The sequence below is a fragment of the Manis javanica genome, chromosome 7 (genome assembly GCF_040802235.1).
Source record: "Manis javanica isolate MJ-LG chromosome 7, MJ_LKY, whole genome shotgun sequence".
Lineage (NCBI taxonomy): Eukaryota > Metazoa > Chordata > Mammalia > Pholidota > Manidae > Manis > Manis javanica.
The window spans coordinates 29,515,671-29,529,612 of record NC_133162.1 but is presented as its reverse complement, the minus strand read 5'-3'; the positions used below and the strand labels follow the sequence as shown (position 1 = coordinate 29,529,612).

The 13,942-nt window shown below is 38.2% G+C and overlaps 1 protein-coding gene and 1 long non-coding RNA gene across 9 annotated transcripts in view; one reads left to right on the top strand and one right to left on the bottom strand.

The window, feature by feature from the left end:
• Positions 1 to 13,942, top strand: part of R3HCC1L (R3H domain and coiled-coil containing 1 like) — a 140,905-nt gene that overhangs the window by 125,866 nt on the left and 1,097 nt on the right. For all 8 annotated transcript variants that reach the window (XR_005060655.2, XM_037015729.2, XM_037015732.2 and 5 more), the window contains 2 exons: positions 6,072 to 6,167; positions 6,660 to 6,800. Coding sequence is in view for 7 of the 8 variants with exons in the window: in XM_037015729.2 (XP_036871624.2) it covers positions 6,072 to 6,167; positions 6,660 to 6,800 (237 nt within the window). In the remaining variant the exon portion in view is untranslated. Of the gene's footprint in view, positions 1 to 6,071; positions 6,168 to 6,659; positions 6,801 to 13,942 lie in introns of those variants that run through there.
• On the bottom strand, positions 593 to 6,046 carry LOC140850371 (uncharacterized). The gene is made up of 2 exons (XR_012133089.1): positions 5,155 to 6,046; positions 593 to 2,113 (listed from the first exon to the last, which is right to left on the bottom strand). It is a non-coding gene; the product is annotated as an uncharacterized lncRNA (long non-coding RNA).

Below are 13,942 nucleotides of genomic sequence, written 5' to 3'. Positions count from 1 at the left end.
TGGCATTTTATTCAGCCAGTATAGGTAATGGACAGATACAGGTTTTGAGGCATGTACCCATATACTCCGCCTCTCCCTTTTTACCTTAATCTGGTGGTATTTGAAGAGAGTCTCCAGAATGCAAAGGCATTCAGAGAAATTAGAATTGTTGGTGCCTGTCTGGACCACCTAGAATAGGGGTCTGCAAACTTATTTTGTAAAGGGCCTAATAGTTAATATTTTAGGATATAAAGTTTCTGACAGTTTCTAACTGCTGTTGTAGCAGGAAAGCATCCTGAGACAATATGCAGGTGAATAGGCATGGCTCTGTTTCAGTAAAAAAGGTAGCTGGCTGGATTCGGTCACCAAAGCCATAGTTTGCTGATCCCTGATCTAAAAGTAATCACTGCCAAGTTATTCCTTATGAATTTTCTAGAGTTACCTCTTCTTTTGCTTGCCATAAAAAAAAAACATAACATCTAGGCAATGCTTTCTAAGAACTAGTCTTAAATTTTTCTTTGCCTCACTCTTCTTAATGTCTTCTACTTCCTTATTGTTAGGGTGCAGGCTTCCGAGGCTTCCCCAAAGAACAAAATACACAGGCATAGAGATGTAAATTCAAGCAAAGTCTTTATTCAGCCAACTAGTTGGGGTCCAAGTCAGCCCCATGCAGTGGGTCTCAACAAGGACCCCGAGCACTCAGAGCCAAGGGTTTATATAGCAATTTCAAAGCACTTAACTCATAGCAATTTTCTATAACTATACATTATTCTTGCAAGACATATATCCTGGGGTTAAGCAAGGGCAGGGTAAGACTACTCCTCAATGGTTAGGGAGGTTCTGCACGATAAGCTTGGTATGTAAGATTTACTGACCAAGGTTAGCTGACCAAGGGTCACAGCTGCCCACCACCCGGTGCTCATGATTAACTTGTTTTTCAAGGCCTTACCCAGTTCCAGTTTTTCTTTCTAAGTCACATACTCAGAAAATGGCTTCTAGGCCTTTAAGATGGCTATGCTTATGCTAACCTATTTCTATTCTTACATTCCCCTCTTCTTCTTGTATCTATTTCAATCATGAAATTAGGGGTCATCTGTTTGGTTAACACTCTGATAGTTCTGTCTCAACACTATGATTTGCACGGTGCTAATGCGTTCTTTGATAAAGGTAACACATGGAGTGACTCCGGTTTGGCGGGCCTACTACTTGTTAGAATAAGCTGGGGTGGTGCTGATTACTTCTGTCTTGTTGTAGAGGGAGGTGTAAGTTTTAGGAACTCTCTCAATGCAGGTTCTTTGCCTACTTGCAGAGGATAAAGTGAGTCTCGGTCTTTGTCTTCTACAGATAGGGACTCTAGCTGCTGCTAGGGAAAAGGGGCGATGACCGCTCTGGCTGCTTCGTGCTGAGAAGGGGGTGCAGTAAAGGGTGCAGCTAGGTCTCTATTACTGGTCAGTTGAGAGGGCTTCAGAAGGCTGGCGCTTCTATTACTATTTGCAGTTTTGTGGCTTCTAGGCAAGATAAAACAAATTGTGTTATTAGGTTATGTAGCAACATCTGGAGTTGGATTTTCTATTCTGGAGGCTGCAGTTATTGAAACAATACTTTTCTCTAAAATCACCCTCATTTTTATTAGAAATAACCAGGTTAAGAAAATAATTAACAGCTGGCTTGATCATTTGCACAAGTGCAGCAAGAAGAGCAATTGATTACACAGGCTCTTTTAAATATGCTTTGCTGGAACTTTTTATAAGGAATTTCAGATTGAACTTTTAAAGGCCTCTTGAGGCCAGACAGCCAAGCTAGACTTGCCATCAGGCTTTGCCTGCAGTACCTGTAGATTTGGATGAATTCTTCTCTTCTCGAGGTCTCTGAACCTGCCAGGAAGTGACCTTCTTTACTCACCTGGTAAGGCTGCTGGGAACTCTGTAAGCAAGGTACTAGGCCAGTTCTTCCAAAGGGCTTTGTTGGCTTTATAAAGTCAATCTTAGTTCCTTAAAGTTGTTCACATCTGAGTCCATGCACATGTCTCTCAGGTATGACATTCCAGTCAAAGCCCTGGCAGTATAACCAGTGTTCTTAAGTAGTCTTCTCACAAGGAAAGCAGATTCTTATTGAACTCATGCAAATAAACATACTGCCATGGAATACAAAAACAGTCACTGAAAGTTTTTAAACTCTGGAGGGATCAGGTAGAGAGAAGGAAGTTTCAATTCTGCTCATAAAGATAGTCATTTACTAAACTGTTGTCAGTTTAAGAGAACAAGGTTAAAACACTTTATCAGCAACATTTGAAACAAAAAGACACAAAATCATTTTCTTTAGTTTATGTAATCTTATGTAACTAATACCTGTTCTGCTGAAATCTAGTTCTTTACCAGTTTAGGGATAATACTATAAATGACAAAAGACTTACAAATGACAATGGTTAAAGATCTGATGAGAGCTTACTGTAAGACAGTTGACATAAGGAAATTCTGTTATTTCTGTAATACAAAACATTTAGTAACAAAGTTTAGCATCATTCTCTTTGACAGTGCTTTCCTGGTAAATAAATAAATATATATCAGATAAATAAGCCAAATTAGTCAAATACTTTCTCTAATGAGAAAAAAATTCTTCTGACATGTTCCAGGGGCCCTCTGGAAAATATCAGAGTTAACTAGAGGTAAAAGCACTTTTTTTTTGAACTTAGCATAAGTGTCCAAGACTAGATACAAAAAAAGCAGAGAAAGTGCTTAAGTCTACAGGTCTTCTCTGAAAGCTTCAAGAATGTTTTACTCTTTAATAGTAGATATAAGCTGCTATGCAAATTCTATTAAAAGCTCTAAGATCATTTGCATTAAAAAATATGAAGAGTCCTCTGAAGGACTACTACTAGTAAGATGGCAAACTTCCGGCTTCTCTTCGGGGTCCTTGGTTTCCGCCGGCGCCACCTGAAGCCCAATCACCTCTCGCTCCCCTCCCAATCCCAGCACCTAGCCAACAGCCACCAGCTCCGTAGAAGTGACACCTCAATCAATTCATGCCCCTTCCTATATAACCTAGCACTTTTCCCTAATAAAGCGGAACTCTCCGGTTAATTGCTGCTATGTGTCGCTCCTTTCCTTTCATCCCCCATTTTTTTTTTTTTTTTTAAAACATACAGCATATAAATTAAACAAGAAGACCTGGTGGTTGTCAAAAAAAATCTATTACAACCTTTCTCAAAAGTGGTCACACGTTTGTCCATTTAAACTTTTACAGTGAAACTTGTTTTTCTGGGAGAAACATAATCTTGTCTAGATTCTAGTTTAATTTTTAAGAATAAATTTTGGTTTGTTAACTAAGTGCATTTAATCAGCTGAAAAAAGCTTTGTTACCATTCTGCTTAGGTGGATAAATTAAGAAAACAAATAATCAGTAACAACTTTAATCATTTGTTGGTTAGAGATTTTTCCACTTATAAAAATATATGGAATAATTCAATTTCTCAGGCCATGCAATCGTTTTCAATAACAAAATATTTCAAAGGCAAATAAAGCTTATACAGTTGTTAACAAACTTTAGCTTTTCGTCTTTTTAATATTACGATTTCATTTTTTTTTTTTTTTTTTAATATTCTGGCAACTCACTGAGACTTTAAGCATGAGAAACTGCTTTGATCTTTCAACATTAAGAGCAGACTAACAGTTAAAGAAAACTGTTTAACTAGAAACAAGATTCTAATTTTGCTGTGCACTTGATGTCAAGACTCACTTGCTTTAATTTCACTAGGCACGACTATATCTGTAAGAATATAGTAATTTATTCTTCATTTGCCCTATGGTCCCAAGCACATAAGCCGGTGAGAATTAGCCTGGGCTTGCCTGCGGCTTGACTGGGTTTATCTCACTTAATCTCTAAACATCCTGACCCTCCCCCCCAAAGCAACATGCTGAGCGGGTCTTCTACAACAAAAGGCACCACGCTGTTTTCTCTCTTTAAACAAATAGCTGTACTTTAGAACAAAGTTACTTTCTTTATCACAAAACACATTCTTTAGCATGCAGAAGACTTTTCATTCTTTATACTTTTTCTTATTAAAACATACATTTTTTAGCATAGAGAAATGTTTTATTACTTTAAATAGTTTTAATTAAAACTTAAAACCATTAGAAACTTTAATTTCCAGTGAACACCGAGAAGCAGGCCATTGTAAACTGTTAAACTAACATTCTTTAGATTGACAAATTTATGAACACATTTTATAATTTCTGTAACCATGAGCTTTACAGCACAATCTCTCATAGAGTATATCTTCTTAACTTAGCAAAACTTTAAGGTTTTAGGTTTCTACAAAGATTCTCAGGCAGTAGGTAGGTATACACACTGTAACACACAATTAAAAAGAGGTTCACTTGCTTCAGTCATTTAGTTCACTCATTCGTAACAACTATTCTAGATTACTTACAAGACCTTTACTGAATATTAGACAAAGCCAAGCTTTTAAGCATTTTATTTTTAAAAGATTTAGCAGATAACATGACTTAAATGACCTCAGGTAAATTTAGGCAGCTGATAACTACAAGGACATGCCCGCCTCAGGCAAACTCAAATTAGCATTAATGCTTAACACTTTTTATCAGGTTTTCTGGAAGTTTTAGAATACCCAATTTTCACAAGCGCTTGTCTTTAAATCAATTTCATTAATACCATCCGGAGGTAGAAAGATATATTCATTTACACACTTAGGGGGTCGTCTGAGTCTGTCTCATGGTGAGAAAGAAGGAAAAAGAATATGAGGGAGACAAAGGCGAAGGATGAAGATGCCACTTCAAACAAAATGACTGTTGTATGTGCTTGTGAACGAGTGCCTGTCGTTGCACAGTTTTTCTTCCACGGGGGACGCGAATTTATCTGGGATTCGCGGCTGTGACCCCCTTATCCTGTCACGGGAGTCTTCTAGCGGCGGGCGCCCTAATGGCTCTTAATTGCCCGACCCGTGCCCGCGGGGAATGATGTAGTGGCAGAAAGGAGGAACGGAGAGAGCAGGAGAACCTTAGAACAAGGAAACTTAAAATGAGAAGCGCAAAAAAATATAAACTGAAACCAAAACACAGTAAAACAGTCAATGATAACACCAAGCACACACACACCACATCTGATCGCACTCGTTCGGACCGGTCCTTCTCTCACTCTGGTGCGCACCACACTCACCACTTTCAGGGTCTTCAAAAACTCTCGTAATTCTCCTGAAGGGCGTCCACTCGGACTGCCGCAGGGTGACGAGCTCGATCTTTTCCTCCTCGGGCGCCAGTTTTCTGCCGATCGGATTTGCCTTCCTAAGGCCGAGTCACTCGGACCCTAGGGCCAGGATTGGTTACCTGGGCTTCACCCAGGGTCGCTAACCTGGGGGCCGGGACTACCAGCCCGGACTTCCTCACTCGGGACCACTAACCCGAGACCATACACGGGATGGCGACTCCCGCTTTATAATGGATTTATGCAGACACGAGGGGGCGACCCTCGAATTACACTGCCCCGTCCGGACAATTAGACCTTGCCTCCAGCTGTCCTTTGTTCTCAGGGAAGCTGCTCGTATCCCGGACGAGCCCCCAAATGTTAGGGTGCAGGCTTCCGAGGCTTCCCCAAAGAACAAAATACACAGGCATAGAGATGTAAATTCAAGCAAAGTCTTTATTCAGCCAACTAGTTGGGGTCCAAGTCAGCCCCATGCAGTGGGTCTCAACAAGGACCCCGAGCACTCAGAGCCAAGGGTTTATATAGCAATTTCAAAGCACTTAACTCATAGCAATTTTCTATAACTATACATTATTCTTGCAAGACATATATCCTGGGGTTAAGCAAGGGCAGGGTAAGACTACTCCTCAATGGTTAGGGAGGTTCTGCACGATAAGCTTGGTATGTAAGATTTACTGACCAAGGTTAGCTGACCAAGGGTCACAGCTGCCCACCACCCGGTGCTCATGATTAACTTGTTTTTCAAGGCCTTACCCAGTTCCAGTTTTTCTTTCTAAGTCACATACTCAGAAAATGGCTTCTAGGCCTTTAAGATGGCTATGCTTATGCTAACCTATTTCTATTCTTACACTTATATTTATTTCTCTTTGCAGCTCGTGATGCTCTGGGTAGTAAACATACCATGGTGAAGATCCGGCCCTTGTCACAGGCCACAAGAGCAGCCAAGGCGAAGGCTAGAGCTTATGCCGGTAAGCCTGTAAACTCAGGGCCTTTTTCTTGTTGGTAGTGGTGGTATTGTTTTGTCCAGCACTTGTATAGCATGCAGAGTTCTGTAAACATATCACTTTTATTTTTAGTATTAAAGGGAGTATGATTTTAAGGAAAAATGAAAAGAGAAAAGGCTATGTTGGCATTTGAGCAGCCACTTGAAGAGAGTAGGAGATATAGCCAAGCAATGCAGCAACCATTTTCTGATGACATCCTTATCTAGTTTACCTCTGTGTTTAGCTGTTTGATAGAGTCACTGTAAGATACTGTGTTAATACAGATAATGAAGCCATGGTTGTTTGTGCTTTGCCTTGTTAATTTCCTCTGATCATCATTTATCAGGCTTGTATTAATTACTGCTGATGCAGCCCTTGTTAGTCTATTTTGTTTGTTAATTACTGAGTTAAATCACTTGGAGCTTGAGTGCTTTTTCTTCCTCACTTCCTGCTACTCCCTCCCTTTCTCCCATCCAGAGTTCCTCCAGCCAGCAAAGGAGCGTCCTGAGACTTCAGCAGCCTTAGCCCGAAGGTTAGTCATCAGTGCCCTTGGGGTTCGAAGTAAGCTGAGCAAAACAGAACAGGAAGCAGAGCTCAGGAAACTGCAAGAGGCCCGAGGTGAGTTTGAAGTGATGGTGTTCTTCTCTAGGCCCTTTAGAGCTCACTGTGAGGCATGTGTAAAAAAAAGAATGAATGAATGACACCATACTATTTTGCAATTTCCATTAACTTGAAGCCTCCCAAGTGTATTGAAATTGTTTTCATGCCTTGTATTTGGGAGGAAGACATTTCCGGATTTGCCTGCCATCCCACATGCCCAGTCATCCTAATTTCACACTCCTGCTGTTGCTTTTCAAGAGAGAGGTTCAGTCTTCCTAGCTCATCCATGGCTTTTTCTATAGTTCTTGCTCCAAACTCTTGAGAAACATTTTCTTGTGCAGGCATGATAGTCTCTTGGGCAGAAAACATTATTTGCTGTGGCTTTACTGGGCCATGATTGCCGGTATTATCAGATGTTTTAGATCGTAGGAGGTAGAAGACAAATTAAGGAAAAGCCAGCAACTGGCATTGATGATAATAACCATGGGAGGAATTTTTTTTCTTTTAAGACAGTCTTGAATGGCTCCATTAGAGTACTTCTAGATTCACCTAGCTTCTGATTATTTTCCATTACCTATGAGTTCTCAGAAAATATTTTGATTGATCCACAAGCTGGATTTTTCTTTCCCTATAGTTTGGAGTTGAAGTTAAAAATCTGTCTCTCCCCCTTTATATGCTGTTGACTGTATGTAAAGGCTTGGGACTCAGCTTTGCACTTAAGTACTTTTATCAGCCTTCAGGCTTTAGACAGTTTCATTGCCTTAGCCCACGATGGGTGGAATCTGTGAAAGCAATTTATTCTGAAAATTCCACTTACCAAAAAGTAACTTCATTTTTCCATTAAACGAATTGAAGTTTCAAACTCCTAGTTCATTGCCTGTCTAACAAGGCCATTAATACTTCCTGTCCGCTCTGCTTTGGTGATAGCAGGCAGCTTGTGGACTCTCAGCTGCTCTGACTAGATAACCAGTGACAGAGTGTATCCTAGCAAGTGCTAGAGTTTCAGAGTTGAACCCAACTAATTTATGAAAGCTTAATGATTATAATGAGGCGGTTTTGATTTTTCCAATGAATGTATTGTTCACTCCAAGGCCTCTTACAGACTACAGAAACAGGGAAGATCCCTCTAGTTTTTATAGATGGCAGTAACAGGACTAGATTAAAGGGAATGTGCAGTGTCCTAATCCTTTATTAATTGGTTACCTCTGAGGAAAATGATTTCTCTGTGATAACCACAATTATCTCAGAAGATCAATAGAGGGTAATAACAAGAGTATCCAGAAAAGGAGATAGACTCTCTTTGCAATCTATCATGCTTCCCTCTGGGTGTAATTTCACCTGTATATCTGCAGGTACTGCAGCGATAGTTTTGTACGGATATCATCTAAGGGGTCCCCTCCATTTCTCTGAAGGTACATTAGCATGCAGTGCTACTTGAAGTATTTGTTTTATGTGCCCAGCTATACAAAGGACATTTCAGTGATGAAATTAAAGGTGAGACTTGGCTAAGTGGATACCCTGTTACTTAACATCTTAAAACAAGGCTTTTAGTTGTGAATAGAGACCCACTGTGATAAGTTCCTCCTATACATTGGTGCTGAGGCTGTATGGGTTATAGAGGACTCATCCTTTATTATGTTCTGCCATTTTGATATCTGAGAGAACACAAACGGAAAACTCCTGATACATCTTTGTGGCTTCTTTATGCATTGAGCAGATATTGTTGTACTGCCTTCATGTTGCCCAAGACTGTCAACTGATGATTTTTTTCTGTGGATTTAAAAGTCCTGTTTAGGTATTAAACAGAAAAGATATTTTTGTTCCAGATCTTCCACTAGAGGGGGAGAAGTCAGTACAACATGCTAGATATCATTATAGACTCTCAAATCAGATTGCCTGGGTCTACATGTGAGCTCTGTTGGCTGTGTGACCTTGGGCAAATTAATTTGCTCTCTGGAGTCCTCTGTTTCCTCATCTTAAAATAGAAATCAAGTGAAATAATCCATGAAAGATATTCAGTCATCTTCAAAACACATAGGAGTATTCTCCTCCTGTTTCCATAGGCCTGCTGCTGTTTTTAGTAATAGTAGCGATACCATTATATGGTGAGTCCACAGATTTCAGTGCATATTTTTTGTCTTTATTCTCTTTATTGTAAATTTCCTTTCATAGTCTATCAACATTTGGCATTTACTAAGCACCTGCCCTGTGCAAAGCATTATGCACCCTATTTAGAAGAATTAGAGAGATCGCAAGATTTTCTTCCTCTCCTTAAGACTATAGTCTAATGAGGATATCTGCCTTGATATAAGAAAGAAAATATGAACCTGGACTTTTAAGCATTTGTTTCTCCTCTTCAGTTCTGAAGATTTTAAGATTAAAAGCCATGAAAAGATTTTTGTGATTAAAAGGATTGGAAGGACAGTTCAGACAGTATGACATGTTACGATAATTCTGTGATGGATGGTATTACCTCCAGTTTAGAGCTGGCCCAGAAAAGTTAAGTAACTGGCCTAAGATCACCCAGCTGGTAAATGGAGAAGAGGCATTTGCACCTAGGCCTCTCTGTTAAAACCATGCTCCTTGTACAGTACTGTGGTCCCTCTTACAGGACTTTTGGGGTAATAAACATTTTTTCCCCAGGAAAAAAATCAAACATTTTTCATTTCTTCAGAAAATGAAATGTGACAGGTTTCTAAGTTTTAGTTATCTATCCAGTGGTTAACAGGTTTCACTGTCAGAAGATTTTTCCTTAGTCTAATTTAAACTGCATGGGAATTTAAACCAGTTTCCTCTTCTTTTTCCATAGTAGAGGTAGTGAACAGCTGGACACCATTCTGTTCAAAAGCCTTTAACTGTAAAGATCAAGGGTAGATCTTTTAAGAATGACAGAATCAAGGCATTAATCGAGTTTTTGCCATTAATTTAGCTGTGTGGCCATGGGCAAGTCTCTTACATCTTTCTGGCCCTAGTTTCCAACACAGTGAAAGTAATGCCTGGCTTATTTAACCATGGAGAATTGTTTGAGCATAACATAGGTTAACATGTGTAAAAATGATAGAACGGTGCTTTACAAATTCAGGCTAACTGTTATTATGTGATTCTTGGGAAATTAATGTTCATTATAATAATATGAGCCAGTAATGACAAATAGGTGCTGTGTACTGCTGCTCCTCATCCATTATCCCTGACAGACAGTGCTCATTAATCATGACACTCCTGTGAGTTTTGACTTGAATATTGCCAATTGATCAGAATTAGCATGGAAACTGAAATATGTGTGTCATCCTAATATAAGTACTTTTATTAATAATACTGTAGAACAGCCTTCTGCCCTTTCTTTTTCCTACTTGAAGAGTTCTGCTCTGTGGCACAGTGTCTGGTTCATAGAGAGATACTCATACATATGTTCATTGACTGAATTCATGAATGACATTGGTTACTTAATTTTTCTTCATATGTCTTACTTCATTCATGGGTCTACCCTGTTCCCTTTCAAGTCCTCTGTGGTTTTCTTTATAAAACTCAAGAGTTGGAACACTGCATATGAAACCCTCCGAATTAGTGAATTTGGGATTTATGATTTTGAGGTTTAAATACATTCCTGTTAAGTTCCTTCACCCTACTTTGGCCTTTTTACCATTTTAATGAGAAGTCTTTCTGAGCCCTTAAAAAGAGATTCAGAAAGTAAAGCTACTCTGGGAATAATCAAGAAAAAAGAAGTACCATAATCCTTTTAAGGAAATCATATTGTATATATTTGGAGGATAAGAGCTTTAGTTCATAAGTCTTAGAACATGGGAACAGTAAGACCAGGTTTAGGGATACATGTAAAATTTCCCCAAGTTCCACAATTTCCACCTAAAATTGGAGATAGATATATCATTACTTCTCAGAATAAACTACTCTTTCATTTCTAAAGCCTGCTGTAATTTTATTTCATAACTTACTTGCATTTTACTAATGGGGGTAGGTGATTGGTGCTTCTAGGCCATCTTTTGGGTCACAGGCCTGAAAGGCACAGTAAGTAAATAATAATGTGATCCCTTAGTTTTTTGGTTTGTTTTTTTCATTAAGGTATCATTGATATACAATCTTATGAAGGTTTCGTATGAGCAACATTGTGGTTACTACATTCACCCGTATTATCAAGTCTCCACCCTCTCCATTGCAGTCACTGTCCATCAGCATAGTAAGATGCTATAGAGTGTGATCCCCTAGTTTGATTAATTAAATCACTAAGAACTTAAAAGTAAAAATAATTTCTATAGGCTAATTAGTCAACTGTAATAAAAAATGTAATCACCTGGCTCCCTTATGAATGCCTTTGTAGGCATTCAGTTCTTTTTCGAAGAGTAGTGCTGCATTGCTGACTCATAATCTAGTTCTTGGGGCATTTTCTTGGTGTCTTTTCTCCCCTGATATGAAATTCCCTTCATTTCTAACCATATTTCCTTTCATTTTAATGTTATCTCTTTCTTTGAGGCACAGTATTTACCCATAGTTGTGGTGTCAGTCGATGTTTAATAAACTTACATCCCTGTCGTAGATCAGAGATGAAAATGTTAACCCTAGGACTAACTGGGTAGTTCACCAGCTGTCGCTAAATAAATAGCACTTAGTTCTTTGTGTTGATACTTAATATATTTATAATTCTGCTCTCCAGAGTTAAATGCCCCCCTTAACATTAATGTGATCCAGACTATACTTTCCCAGTATTTTAATGGTTATATAAATAGTTGGTAAGCTTAAAATGTAAAACCTTCCTAAAATTAAGAGGTTACTTATATTACTTCTCCTTAATCTATCAGGTCTGTCAATTCATGAAAGAAGACAATTAGATTAGTTTGACCACACTTGTACTTTATGTTTTCAGGTGTAGAAGTAAGTTTTGAAAGTTTTAATTTACATCACTTTTCTTTATTTTTTTAAAACATGACACCAGACTGGCCCTTTTTTCATCTTCAACACTTTCTGTTTTCTCAGTGAGAAGTGGTGAGTTCAGTCAACTCATTTAATATTATCATTTCTGCCAACTTATTTATTATACTGGCAAATCAGAGTCTTCAGGGCCAGCTTATCTGAGTGATTTAGGCTAACTATTTCATTCTAATTATTCTATTCTTCCTTAGTTCCTTGCCCTTATGGCTGCTGTTGTGCTTTCCCTTAGTTTACTTTTTTTAATTGTTGGAGGCAAAGTTAATAGGAGCCTTTTTCATGAAGTCTATCAGCTATTATCTGCTTTCCTTTCTCTTAATAAGAGACATGTTTCTTCTTAAAGAGAAATGTTTTTGTCAATACTTTTTTTTTCACATTTGTTTCCCTTTCTTCATAGATAGTTTTTTAAATTATATTTTCAGATGTCAGGATAGTGGAAAGTGTGCTGGTTTATTAAATAAGGACCTGGGGTCCAGCTTCAGTTTTCACTGAGTATATAATTTTGGGCAGTTCACTTAACTCCTCCAAGGCTTCCATTTCCTATTTAAAATGAAGAAAATATTTTAAAGTCTCATCTTAACCTGTATTTATCTATTCCGTTCGTGTTCTGTATTGCTAAATGTATGCCTAACATTTTCCCTATCTCTTTGTACTTTTCAATTTGTCTCCTTTCTCTCCTGTGGATTACTACCAGTATTTCCTTTTATATTTACATATATTTGGTAACAGATCCACAGTCTTTTGTTAAAAAGCATTAGGGCAGGAAATATTTCAGAATTCTAAACCTTTCCAGTTTTAGAAAGATAATATAGTTATCGTAGTACATGCTTTGTAACACCAAAATCAATCACATTAACCTTAATATTTCTGTAGCAAAGTGTTTGACTATTTACACTAAACAACGTATAAGACTATAAAGCAACCTCATGTCCCTTCAGGTTATATTTACCACCAAATGAATTTTTGCCCCAAACTTTCAAAATTTATTGATTTTTGGAATTGTGGATTATGGCTGGTCATTATATTTTTCTATTGCTCCTGGATTTCTTAGAATTTGACATATTCCCATATTGCCTTTCTGATTCAAGTTTCTGAGCTTACTGGAAAATGTGAGTTCTAGTAATTCATTTTTCTGGATTCTTTACTTTTTCTTGGAATCCAGAACCAGTATTTGATTGCTTTTATCCAGGATTGCCTTTGCCTTTAGATACCCTCCTAACTTTTCCCTGCTCAAGAATCAGAACCACAGTGCCTTCCTAAGAAATCCTGGGATCCTTTAGACAAGCCAGTTAGCCTTAGTGCTCTCTCCCTGGAGAGTCCCCACCTCAACTGAAGTCTGTCTCAAAGCCAGGTCACAGGGCACTTATATAATTAGCTCTCAGTTTGGAATTTACTGACCCCTGTTTTTTTTGCCTCTTGTAACTTTGCTGCTATATTCAGACAATGCCACAAGATGGTGCCCAAATAGCAGCAAATTTCTCTCTCTCACATTTACAAGTGGCAGTCAGCTTCCTGACCAAGTTCTTTGCCCTTAAAGTACAGTCAAATACAGGAATTATGTAAGGGATTCTGAGGATTTAAAAAGTTATGTCAAAATAGCAAGTGTTAACTCTAAAGTCACCTTGATTTCTGTAATCCTCCCAGTCCATGAGTTGTAAAATCTTTTACAGACATTATCTGAAATAATCACCCTTGGAAGGAAGCATTTAGGCCTATTACCTACATTATGGTATCAAGATAAATGACTAGCCATGAAATTAGAACTGGTATTATGGCAGCTAGTGAAGTGCTTGGGTCACCAAACAACATATGGTCTGTATTTTCTTAGATCTTTGTGGAAGTGTTAAATGGAAAACAAGCTTCTATATTAAAAATTGATGAGTTGCCTAGATTTGTGCATCTTTTGTTTTTAGAAATAGTTCTTAATTTCCTCCCATTATATGTGATCACTTTTCCATGTTGGAATTCTGTATTCCAGAAGATTCTGGTTTCTGAAAGTGCTCTAAAAAATACTGAAATTTGATTTGCCTCTGAAATAATTTTTCTGTGAGATTGTAGGGAGATCTGACTCCCTAAACTCCTAAGCCCAGTGGCTGTTGTGTCCATTTGAACTAGAAAGTAGAATATTGAAATACATTCTTTGTCCCTATTGAAATATTTGTAAAGATCAGGAAACTGGGAATAATGAGCAATTATACTGAAGCACCAACATAATTAGGAAA